This window comes from Mirounga angustirostris, unplaced genomic scaffold (genome assembly GCF_029215605.1).
Source record: "Mirounga angustirostris isolate CCGP_5_RB_7025 unplaced genomic scaffold, mMirAng1.0.hap1 SCAF_14, whole genome shotgun sequence".
Classification (NCBI taxonomy): domain Eukaryota; kingdom Metazoa; phylum Chordata; class Mammalia; order Carnivora; family Phocidae; genus Mirounga; species Mirounga angustirostris.
The window spans coordinates 52,480,066-52,493,555 of NW_026991722.1; the positions used below are offsets into that span (position 1 = coordinate 52,480,066).

At 36.5% G+C, this 13,490-nt stretch overlaps 1 protein-coding gene across 2 annotated transcripts in view; it reads right to left on the reverse strand.

The window, feature by feature from the left end:
- Positions 1-13,490, reverse strand: part of MYOM1 (myomesin 1) — a 156,182-nt gene that overhangs the window by 103,911 nt on the left and 38,781 nt on the right. For both annotated transcript variants that reach the window (XM_045886981.3, XM_045886982.3), the window contains exons 5-7: positions 10,801-10,941; positions 6,849-7,188; positions 5,965-6,122 (exon numbers count right to left, since the gene is read on the reverse strand). In XM_045886981.3, the coding sequence (XP_045742937.1) occupies positions 5,965-6,122; positions 6,849-7,188; positions 10,801-10,941 (639 nt within the window). The remainder of the gene's footprint in view (positions 1-5,964; positions 6,123-6,848; positions 7,189-10,800; positions 10,942-13,490) is intronic.

Consider the following 13,490-nt stretch of genomic DNA (forward strand, 5'->3'; position numbering starts at 1 on the left):
ACTCCTCCCTGAAATCCCACACAATATTAATTGTTCCTGCCTCTCTACACCAGTGTTACTTGGTTCAAGCTGCAAGACAGAACATTCACCAGATTATGGTTGGATATGTGTCTCTTCTATTAAGCTGTCATTGCCTTGGTGACGGGGCTTGTGTCTGATCCATTTTTACTTCTATTCCCACTCTCAAGGAAGGATGAGTCATGGGCAAATATTAGGCACTCAGTGTTTGTTAAGTTGGCTTGAACAGAATTATTGTGTAACAATAGATTAATTGTGGCTTCATAATGTTTGGCTGAAGGAACAGAGTTCTGACAAACACATACTTCATGATATGGCTAATTTAAAATAAGCACATGCCAAGAAAGTAAACTGAGGCTCTTTGTGTCTCGGTTCCCTCTGATGTGAAATGAGAAGGTTGCACTGGCTGGGGGATCACAGCTGCGTGGCAGGTGGGGAGGCACAACCTTCTACCCCACCCACGGCAGAAGGGCGAGCCATTCCCTGCCAGCCCCAGAGTGTCCTCGGCCGGCTGTCTCACCAGAGCTCCAGGCAGACAGGGCTATTTGACCACAGACGGCCTAGAAAAAGAAATCTGCTAGGTGCTCCTAATTTCAAACATTCCTTGTATTGATGAACGACAGGGTAGAACAAGTTAAGCAGCATGTTCCTCAGAAGAAATTGGTCTCAGTAATTTCACACTTGACTCAAAAGCTCCCTCTTGCTCAAGTTTGTGCATGAGCTGGGGTGTTTTCGGTAGTTCTTTTTAGCATAAGGAGAGAAATGTGACACCGAAGGCTATGGCAAGTCGTACCTGAGCAACCAATTTAGTGACACTCAGTTTGGCTTCTGACCAAAAATGTTGTTCATATCTCCATAAACTTTGAGTTAAAACAGTATCTTGTAGCTGCCACGGGTTGCTTCACCTTCCTTGCTTTTCAGTACTACCCCACTAAGCACCTTAATGCCTTCCCCCAGCTAAATACCCAGGACTTCTCTAATGTGACCACCTGGCATAAGAAGTCGGTTTAAAATGTACATGCACACGATACACAACACTTTGAGGACCTTCGACTCCTTCCTCTGGAACTCCGGATGGCAGTTTAAGAAAAGCCTGTTGTAAAGCAGCATGCAAGGACTGAGTTAAGAAGCAATTCTCTTCTCTTCTTTGAGAACTTCACCTAGTCATTCAGGTTTGGGGTCACTGTGAGACTGCCTATCTTCCACTATGAGATTTTTGGCCTGCTCTGTATATTCTTCAGAGCTTGTTATTTCTGGAAAGTGAAATTCCAAACAGGCTAGTCAGAGGCTAATTTTGGAGAGTAACCTACACTTTGGGATTATTTGTCAAAAGGCTTCTGAAATTCTTTTTTTTTTTTCTAAGATTTATTTATTTTAGAGAGAGAGAGTGCATGAGTAGAGGAGGAGCGGGGGTGGGGGGGACGCAGACTCTGCTGAGTGGGGAGCCCTATGACTACATGGGCTCCTGAGATCATGACCTGAGCCAAATCCAAGAGTTGGAGTCTTAACTGACTGCGACACCCAGGTGCCCCAAGGCTTCTGAAATTCTTGTGACTATTCAGATGTACACCATTTTCCTTACCACTTTCACATAGAGTTTATGAACTACTTATTAGTTAATGAGCTTTCATTATACTGTATTTGTAGGATAATATTCTTCCTTTATGTATGTAAAACACAGACTTCATTCCCCCAAATAAATGTCTGAATCTTGGGCTGACTTGGTAATAAGGGGTTATAGTGAAAGCTCTTTGGCAGCGTACAGCATGGCCAAGCAAAAAGGTTCATTCCGATTTTTTTCTATCAACAAATAATGCATGCCAAAATGATCTTTAACATGCTGAATCTCACCACAAACTGTGATTACTTAGAATCCAACTTTGTATTTTTAATAAATAGCTATTACCCACTTTAAAAACCAGTTGGTTGAGAGAGATCTACCCTGTTAGATTAGACTTTGGACTTAAATAAATAAGAAAAATCTAAAATCTAAAATAAAACCCCAAACCCTTATGTTGGATAATTATAAATTATAAATAATTTTAATTTTAAACTATTTTAAATGTAGGTTGCTTTCCAAAGATAATACGGTAGTAATTAAAGCTAACTTTAAATAACATCGTGAATAACTCTAATCTTGTAAATAAATTCAATGTATGATTTTATTATGGAATTTATAAATTCTCATAATTTGCAAAAACAGGATAAGACTTTTCCAAATCTCCAGACTCTTCCTGAAATACATTTCTTATACTATTTTATTCTGAGGTTTTGAACTATTATCATGCCTAATGACAAATTTCTTTAAGTGTCTATTTGGCAATAACTTTAGGGGCAACGTGAAGAATTCCAAACAAGTATTTTAAGTGTCCCACCGCTTGACAGTCTAGCCTAGTATTCACAGATAGATCCAAAAACATGGGTGTCGAGTAAATGAATGAACTGCTACTCACTAACACCAACACATTGCTCACAGTGAGTTTGCATGAATCTCCCCACAGACTACAATCCAGATTTTCATTGACAAAATTGATCTAGACTTTGGACTGGAAATCCAATTAAATCTGGCTCTTTTTTTAAAAAAGTATAAAATTAACTCAATTCCTTCCTTTCTTAAAAGAGAATTTTTCTCTTTTCCCCTATTTCATATACTTAAAAAAAATCTGAATAGGCAATACATTTATATGGTCCAAGAACCAGAAAGTATAAAGGTACACAGGGAACAGTCTCCTTCAAATGTGTCTGTCTTCCACCCAGCTCATTCCCATAGCTAGCTGTTCTCCTTGGGTTCTTACAAATCCTTCCAGAGTTTCTTTATGCAAGTAAAACAAATACAAATGTAATTTTTTTCCTCCTCTTTTAAACCAATATGTAGCCTATTATACAAGTTATTATATAAATACAGCCTATTAAATTAAGTAAAACAACTTTGGCATTTTTCACCATATATACACGCTTCCTTTTGTGTTGACAAAGCCCTCCTTCAGGATGGCCAGCTTCACTGTGGTGGTGCAGAAGCATCCTTGCAACTAACTTTTCTACTGGACCCAATGCCTAAACAGGTTTCCTTCTGCTCTCAAAGTGACTTGGGACTCGGACAATGCCCCTTGGCATCTCTGCACCTGGCCCTGATGAGTGGTATGTGCTCCTGTCATTTAGTGCTTTCTCGGTAACCTCTAGGTTCCATTTAGACAGACTTGGTCAGTACATGGGATTGGCCAAAGAGCAGCTGCTGCCTGTTCATATCATTTGTTAGACCTCAGGGACTTCCATGTCCCGAGGGTGCTTAGTGGAAACTTGGAACTTAACCCTCTTTGGAAAGGGCTCTAAGGGAAACAGGCCCCAGGCACACATGCCCTGGAAAAAGCATGGCTAAGGACCTAACAGCTACAAGGCATGCCGAAAGCATCGTCACAAACTTGGTCCCATGATTCACCTCCTTCTATTCAGGAAGGCCATTCCCAATTATTTCTTTCATACTTGTCCTCAGTGTTAGGCCCAGAAAGCTACAGCTGAGTAACAAAAAGACATAAATGCCTGCAAAGTAATCACCAACAACCTTGGTTTGTGCTTGGGTTGTGGGTCTCCTGCTCGTTGAGGGGACGAATGCTTATTGAAGACTGGGTACTCTGTACCAGTGTTACAAAGTAAGAGCTTCATTTAACAATTATTTTTTAAAAGGCAGCATACCCAGTAAGGTACACTGATCCCACACATAGTTTACTCCCAGGGGTGGGTTTACCTGGAGGCCAATGGATCTTCCAGTCTCTCACCAACATGTGTCTCCTCAAGGCTCACTGCCTAATTTATATTATTAACATTCTTTTTTGTAAAGAGTGACCCTGAATTGTATGAGCTTCATGCCCCACAAAACCTGGATCTGACCTTGTTTACTGCCATAGCCAATTTTCAGTTATCTGCTAGCTGTCTAAATTTAAGCTTTATCCAAGGGCAAACCTTGCTCTCTGAAGTACGGTTCGCTATTTTCTTAGTGGTCCACTAGTTCTTCTGTTTTCATATTGACTTTCCACTTGGCTTGCAAGGCAACAGGATTTTCTGTGAAATGCTCTGATCGCTCCCTATGGGGAGAATTTTATAAAGAATGGAGTTGTCCCCTCCAAGCACTAAAGGATATGCAGGAACTTGAGAAGACTTGTTACAGTAAATGAATAGCTTCCCAATCGTTCCTGAGACAAATCTTGTGTCTATATCTTCATTTTTGTTTAAAATGAGCCCCTGGGATATAGACTCATTGTTAAGAAAAAAAAAATATTTCAAAGCCAGATGTGAAAGGTTTAGGGAGCCAACCATACTATTTCTTAGCTCCATTAGTGAGAATAACTGAAAATTGACAGAATTTCTATTTTTCAATTTAACTAGGATTCAAAGAGTTGCCAATTTAGTCATTTCATATTTTTGTGGGGAGTTTTCATATTTTTTGCTTGTTTTTAAATCACTCCTTCCCCAGCCAACAAAACATTATGCAGGAATTTAATCTCTGACAGAGTTTGAGCTCTTCCTTCGTGAAAACACATGACTCTGGCTCAGTAACACCATCAGTGGTACATGGCGTGGTTGTATTGTGTCTTAGCAGCTATGTATTTAACAAAATAAACAAGTGCTTAAGAGATTAGTATTTATCTCCTAGAAATTCTTTTGTATCCTTTTGAAAATCATCTTTAACTCTAATTTTTAAAAAGCAGGAAAAAAAAGAATATTGCGCAATAAATAAATCTACTTGATTAGGATTCCAATTATTTGTTTATCAGGAGTACATTTTAATTCATAAGAGGAATTTCTTACTGACCAAAGAATTATTAGAGCTGAAAATTTGTTATTCTTCACACATTTCAATTGGAAAGTTTTGATTTTTTTTATGAGGTGGGAAGTAATCAGTTTCTTAGAGGAAATAGCCCTTTAATGGGCCAAACAAAGTATGTAAGTCCATAGTCGCAGAGAAAGGTGGGGCTAAGACTGATTGATTCCTAGCTTCATTTGGTATACCTTTATACTTTAAAGCTTGTAAACTGACTTTTTTAAAACTTCATTTTCATTGAAATATGTTCCTTGTCAGTTACCTCCATTAGTCCTAGGCAGGTGTCTAACCAACAGAAATAACGGCCTTAAGAAAGGAGGAGTCAGGCCCTCTGCAGGTGGCAATGACATTCTGTGTGGCATTTATACTGCAACATAGGGTGCATTTACCACCACTCCTGAGGATAAAAAAACAGCATGCAAAATACCTGTGTCAGGGAATTAAACAGAAAACATCTTTTTAGGTTGGCTCCATCATTTTCATACTTCTGCTGTCTGTGGCAGGTATTCATGACATATAACAGGAAAGTCTGGAGTTTAGGGATCATCAAGTCATTGACAATTGCAATGAGAAAGAGAAAATGGGTTCTTATTCTTTATGGAAAGAAAATTTCTTAAGACCCCGTATTGAGTAATATCTTCCATCCGGGTCCCTCTTCTGTTTGGCTTTAGAAAGCATGTTGAGATCTCAGCTCATGTGAGGAGTAGAGATGAAGCCCTCTGGGTTTTAATTATCTTTTTAAAAGGGCATTGCTTCTGGTCACAAAATAATACCTATACTGTATGGGAGCAAATTTCTATTTACATTTTATGGCCTATAGCAGTTGTAGCCATATATTTTCTTTGTATGTAAGTATGTTGACTATATTTTAATACTTTATGCAATAAAGTCCCCTTTTATAACAGGATTATGAAGTATTATAATATATCGTAATGTACATGAGACTGTTCTTTCTTCTCATTCATAAAATATTCATCCTGGTATCCTTTCCTCACTATTTAAAAAATCTGTACAAACTTGTAGGTACTTTCATTGACTCTTGCATATTCACAATGCTGAATATTTTCACTGGAGGTAAAATTAGTTTTGTGTAATAGATTCTATGAGTAATTTTCATACAGATAACATACCATGTGACACGAGGTTCTGGCCAGCCTGATACAGAACAATGTAATTTTACGTTTTCTTTCTCCCAAACAGTGTGGGAACGAGGTTTAATGACAAATTCAGGAGCATGGAGAAGATGATCTTCATTCAACTTTCTGTGAAATGCCTCAGTTTCTTCTAACTATAAAAAAATATATGAAAATATTATGAAATCAAAGTAACCTGTGCTGCTAAAATAACAATAAAAACCCAAATTATCATTTTTCCACTTGGAGGCTTACTTTTCTATTTAGACCAAAAGGCCTTCTCTTTTTCCCCGTTTTTAAAAAAGATTTTATTTATTTATTTATTTATTTATTTATTTATTTATTTATTTATTTATTTATTTATTTATTTTAGCAAGGGGAGGGGGAGGAGCAGAAGGGGAAGGAGAGGGACAAGCAGACTCTGTGCTGAGTATGGAACCCCACGTCAGGCTCCACTCAGGGCTCCTCCCAGGGCTCAATCCCAGGACCCTGAGATCATGACCTGAGCTGAAATCAAGAGTCAGATGCTTAACCAGCTATACCATCCAGGTGCCCCTCTTTTCCCCTTTTAAAAAGATACATTTAATTTTTAACATTCTAAGCCTCAGCAACATATTTTACTTTCCCCTAAGGTGGATTTCTTAAGGTTCTTTAGAACCATAATTTCTGTAGAACCTAAAATTTCATGGAGTTTGAAACTACTAAGTCTGTCTTTCTTTGACCCATACATTTTGATGTCTTTCTCCTTGTTTTCTTTAGTTTTGTTTCTCCAGAAGACTATATATTTCTTCATTCAAAACAAATAAATCTATATGTACACACACATACAATGTTACATGCATTTCTGCATTTGTAAATTACATTAAATTGTCTTTTCTTACTGTTTTTTTCAGCGACAGCCGTTCTGCCTTCTCTCGAATTGTTACTTTCCTTGACTTCTTCTCAAAAGCTTCCTCCTGGTGAAGAGTGGACGTAGACTGTTTGGATACTGAGGACTGTTTGGATACTGAGGACTGTTTGGATACAGCAGACTGTTTGGATACAGCAGATTGTTTGGATATAGCTGACTGTTTGGATACAGCGGACTGTTTGGATACAGCAGACTGTTTGGATGCCGTGATTCCTTCTTCACTAGCAAGAAGATTCCTCTCGGCTATATAAGCAGCAGCTTCCTTAATTCTTTCTTCTTCCGTATCTGTAGTTCCACTGACATGCACTTGGCTAAAATATAATAAGAGCAAAACATGGCTACTGTGAAGGGCAGTGATAGGATTGCCTAATTTTTACTAAGTTCAAAGTATCAGAACTTAGACATTGTGTATCATGCCCAAAGAAAACCTGACAAAGAAAAACCTGGTAAATCAGGAGCTAACTCTTCACATACAGAAGTGATCATCACCTTAACCCATAATGGTAACAACAATAATAATACCTACTATGGCCGTGGTGTTGACAAGTGCTTCTTTACATACATTATCTCATTTTAAGCCTGCAATAACCCTAGGTAAACTCTATCATTTCTATTTTAGACATATGGTAACAAGGCTCAGAGAAATTAGATAACTTGCTTAAGGTCATTTCATTGGTTTCTTTAGGGTATTTAAATAGGATAGAGTCTATAATAAAAGATTAAGTTATGACTTTCCTTCCAGAAAAGATGACATTATAAAATGAGATATTGTTTCTGTGCCTGTGATTCCGATATGGGACTATGTGCTTGATCTGGATTCTATAACTCACCTGATATAATGCATTGCCCAGAGCTGTTGCACCTATAAATAAATTCTAAATTTACATGAGATCCTTATGCCTACTGGGTTTCTTTAAAGGTTATTTGTGTGTGTGTGTGTGTGTGTGTGTGTAAACATATTTAACAACATTCTTTATTTATGCTTGCAATAGCCCTGATAAGGGAAAAAAATGACCAAAATTTAATTTGAAGGGGTGATGTTTATAAAAGTGACTTGTTTTTATTCATAACTAATGATGATGGCAAGTGAGTGGTAACATCCAAAAGTGCTGTGCCTAATGTAGTAGTTTATGATAGAAATTGTGCTATAATTTATTAATGTTAAAAACATGTAGATTATTTTTAATCTCCTTCAATACCTTTGTGGTCAAGCCCAACAGTGAGGAAGTATAATGATTATATTGAAGATTTTCTTGAAATTGAGTCTCCTTAGACCTCTGAAGGCTGAATTTTACCTTTGATTTTCTTATAAGAATAATGATTTCCAAATTTAAGCAAATACTGCCATTATGTTTATAAGTTTCTGGTACCAGAATCTGTGTAGTTTGCTGAAAAAGAGGGCTCAATATTTGCCCAAGTTTGAAATTTCTCATGGAATTTTACTAAAACATCTGGTAGACAAGATTAGTCTACTTTGTTTCTTACTACACTCAGTGAGTAAAGTTTAATTTCTTTTTCCTTATCTCTATCTCTCCAAACATTAATAAGGTAGTCTTTACTAAGTAAGTGAGTAATACATCCACTATAATTTAGAGAAAAGGGAAGATGGAAGATTTTCAGTTTAGTGTCTTGAAATAATTACCTCTAATTTCTTTTTAATGAGATAGGAAGTGAATGAATTAATAAGTGAATACAAGACAAACTGTCATGAGAATCTGCTTGGAATTCCACATAGAGGTAAATATATAATAGATTTGAAATGATCTTTGTAAAATGATTTGATATATATAATACATTTTATTCAATGCTAGTCTTGCCCTGAGTTGAGACAATTCTTAAATAAGAGAACTTTAAGTTTAAGCTCACATTACCTCTAATGTGACATAGCTCTAGAGGTCAGAATTAAGTCCTGGTCTCCTTACCTTTTCCATGACAAATAAGCTGAACTTCAGGAAGACTGTATATTTCATGTGAGATCTCAAATACACTTAAAAAATATTTTGACCCAGGACAGCAGGAATATTTTTCTTTAAGTAAATATAAGTGTATGTCAGTGATAACCCTTTTATAATCTGGGTACAAAAGCAAGAATATGCTAACATGCTGACAAAACTATACAGCTACAAATTTAAGATGAATTTCACACCTCCCCAATACTCTATCTCAACTCAAAAACCTGCTGGTGACACAAAGTTAACTCAATTTATCTGAGTACAAGAAGTGAAAATTTCAAGTGCCATCCAGAAGAAACGGTATTTCCCAGAAATACACTATAATCACAGAGTGCAGTGTTATGTTGCATTGGCCAATCCCAGCAGACTCAGCTCTTCCATTGCCAGCCATGTAACTTTCAGCAAGTCATTGAGTCTTAATTTCCTTGTCCATAAATTGGTATACTAATACATCTCTAGAGCTGTATAGAGGACTTAGCAAGATAGTTTACATAAAGCATCTAGTAAGATTCTCAGAAAACAATCGGTATTCAACAAAGGTTCATTTTTCCCCCATCTTCTTCTTAGATTGTTAATACTGTCAACACCATTACGAAGTGTTATTTTCAACATAGTAGTAGAATATAAGAGATGGATCCATATTTTAAAAAGGAAAAAAGGAGAACTAGAAATAAAACCAACTGAAAGCAAGAAGCCTCATTTCATGTGGTAAAGAGATGGAGAGGTATGCCATGTAGGTTAATGCTAAGTTAATGTGCTTTTTAAATATATATATTTTTTAAAACAGAGTGAGCTGGGAACAAAGCAGAAAATAAAATATTTTACTCCTCTAGCCTAGCCATCGCCTATAAAGAATGTCAGTGTATATTAAACTAACTGTGGAGAGGCTAAGTCTGGGTAAGCATACTTAGCAAAATATGCATATTTCAATGGAAAGTTCACTTAAAAAAAATCAGAGATATCAAAGAGAAAGCTAAAAATAGCATATTATTTACCCCCTCACCTTCCTAACTATAATCAGAGCCAATTATGACATTAGCTTCTGAAACAATTCCAGAAGAAACTATCAGAGAAGAATGAGAAGAAAAACACAGGGAAACAGAGGTAGGTCACCAACGATGACAACCACATCATTGCCTCCTGAATTTCCTGATGGCATTTGCCCTGAGAGGAAGCCCTCATTTTGAGTATCACCTCAGCTCTGTGGATAGTTCTCCATTCAAAGGAAAATAAACAGAGAAGGCTCTGAAGGTTCCCATTAAATCTTAATTTGGTGTCTCAAACAGGTTTCAAGATTCCTCTAGATATTATAATCATTCCAAAAAAGTTTATATTTTTTTAAAAAGATCACATACACATATTTACCTTATAAACACAGAAATTTGGCATTAATGGACTTGTAATTTCATGATTATTTTGTTTGAAGTTTGCCTCAAGATAAATAGTAATCTTTTTCACATTAAACAAATACAGGCAAATAGGCAGGCATTCAAATTATGATGCCATTCTTTTACTTAGTCTATGTTATCTAAGATTTTTTTTCTTCCTAATGAAAAATAATTAAAACCACACTGGCAACCACAATAGCTTCCCTCTGCCTAAATATAACATCGGATTTTTTTTTTTAGTTCATCCAATATTTTATGGTTTTGAACCTTTCTTTCTACTCTAGTGACTATCTATAGTGTCCAATCACTAGCATCCAATGCTCTCCTTCTTAATTTCAGTCAGTTACATAATTAGAACTAAGTTCCTGATCCTTCTCTTTTGTCTTGTAGCCATCCTAGGTGATGGCCGATTTTCACAATGAACATGTCTCCCTCAGTGCAGAATTCCAAGGTTCCTCAGACCTTTCTCAATCATCACATAGTTAAGTGTTCAATAAATGTCAGAGGCAATTATTATTATTACCTGACAACATTTACTTTTCACTTTCTAATATTTAAGGCCAGGAAGAGAATGCATACGTACCGTCCTGAGAAAATGGGCACTATATAGTCACTTGGCAGATTTTCCTTCTCCTCCCCAGAGAGAAGGCTCTTCTTGGCTCTCTTTGTTTGGGGGCTCAACTTCGATGAATAATCTTCTAACATCAGACTGGAATCTGTAAGTCTGAAACAAAACCCCTAACATTAGGTAATAACCAAAAATTGCATTGAAAATATTCAAAAATGCTTATACAGGGAAGTTTTAACTAGGGGGAGGTTTCACAGAATCTTAGATTTCTAATGTTATAATACCTTTTATCTTTAGAATTAAAGAGGAGTGAGAAAGACCTCATACAATGCACTCTATATAGACACAAGAAAAAAATAGGTCTATGGTAATTTCATAGCTTTGTCCACCCCCGCCTGAAAGTTTCAAGGGAAAACAGCAGTGTTTTTGTGATAGTTCCAAATACCCCTTGCTGTTAAGTTAATGTTCAAAATTTAGGAAGTCTATAAAAATGGTTTTATCCAAATCTTTTCACGGGATTGATAAAATATAAAATGTTCTGGATAGGGAGCCCTTCTCCACCAAACCATTTTGATGCAGGACCCCTAGGTTCAACTCTGAGGACTTTATGTAGTGTAGACAGACTCCTCTCTTAGAAGAAACACTGAGTTCATCAAACAAGAGTTAATATATTTTGTGTGAACACATAGTGTTAAGTAATTCAGAGAGTTACAGGGGTATGATAAAGAACCCTTCGGTCAGTTCTGTTGTACACAAAAATCCACCCATGCACATTTGTGCAAATGTGCATTTGGAGGTAGACAGTGTTCTAAATAAACAAAAAAAATGTATTAGCATGGCAGAAAACATGAAAGCAGAGATTGCACCTACAGAAAAGGATTGATAAAATCAAAAGTACAATCCGTCTTAATCTTCGTAGTTCTTGAATGAAATGAAATGCATTTCCATTCAAATATATACAAGTGGGCATAAATTTCAGGAGCTCATGGACTCTCTCAAATTAATCCATGGACTCATGTTAAAATCCCCTGGTCTACATTGTAATGAAAGACATTCACAATAGGGAACTCTACCAGAACTCTGTACTATCTTTGTAATTTGAAATGATTCTAAAATAAAACAGTATTAAAAAGTCCCCTTGTCTAGAGAAAATTTGGGAAGAAAGTGAAGCATGTGTGTGATATGGCATGGGAAGAGCAAGCTGCCCAGCTGAGACAGAAAAACTTTCCAAACCAACCAAACCCGACCATTTCTCAATCTTTAAGAAGCATTAGGAAAAGCAGAGATGACCTAAATCAAAAGCAGAAGACAGGCCAAACACATATATAGTGCAAAAGGAACACATAATAATGCAAGTAAATCTATCCTCTGCTAAACAAGTAGTAGGGCTTCTAGAAAGTACAGGGGGGTGCAGTGGTTCTGGGCCTGGGGGTATAGGGTGGACTACTGCCTTTGATCCCCAGAACACAGTGGCCAACTTCTTCCTCTCCTGGTAACTAGCTCCTTCCCTAGGGTGAATATCTAGGTCCTAGTGTATGATCAGCATTGAAATTAAAGGTTAGAACCTTCAATTCAAGCTTGAGGATTGGTTACCAATTGGAAGGCTGAGTGAAATTTGTTCTTGGCTGCCTGTTCCAGGCAGCAGCAAAATGACTGCGTTCTATATCCCCAGCAGATTACAAAGTACAGGCTGTGCTAATACACGTCTAAGTTTAAAGTGGTATTTTCCTTCCCCTCTTTAATTCATTACCATGCAAAATAAAATTAATTTTGGAGTTTAAGAGTTTCTTTTTTTCCTATTTATAGAATATTTTCATTTTTTTCATTTTGCTCTCACTTTTCTGTTTTTGCTCTTTTTTCTTTACTTTCATTCTAGTATCTATAGTCATTTTCATGAGCTCGTATTTTCAACATTTATTTACATTGAAACAGCTATGATTTGTCATTCTTTTTGTTGTGTTGTTGTTCCTTTTTTGTCATTTTCCCTTTAAGATGAATCTTTGAAATGATGCACTTACTACATAGAATGTGCCAGGAGGTGATTATTCCATCCTCACAGGTAAATCACAGTGGCTGGTTTCTAATATTGAACTTTATGGTAATGATTCATGGAACGATCATCAGTTTCCACTTCATATGTTATTTGGAACAAAAAACTTCACAAAAAGCATTATGATGTTTTATATTATACATATAGTATTATTTAGAAAATCCAAAGTATTTAGAAAAAAAAATCTTTGTTATGCTCTTTAAAGTTTCTTCAAGCTTTTGAACACTAATTAAAAAAAAGTGCAGGGTGCCTGGGTGGTGCAGTCTCTTAAGTGGCTGACTCTTGGTTTTGGCTCAGGTTGTGGTCTCATGGTTGTGAGACTGGGCCTGCGCGGAGCTCTGAGCTCTGTGTGTGCTCAGCACTGTGTCTGCTTGGGACTCTCTCGCTCTCTCTCCCTCTCCTGCTCTTGCTCTCTCTCTTTCTAAAATAAATAAGTAAGCCTTAAAAAAAGAAAAAGGCATGTAAAGGATTAGAGGTTAAAATACTATGCCAACAGACTATTTAACAATAACTCACTTATTGAAGATAGCAAACAAAACTAAATCAGAGAAACATAAAGCTTTAAGGAACTTTATAATAACCAGTGTAACTAATTATTTGAAGAAAAAGCCATCAATAGTCTATTTTGTCATGATCCATGAACACTGAAGTCTAA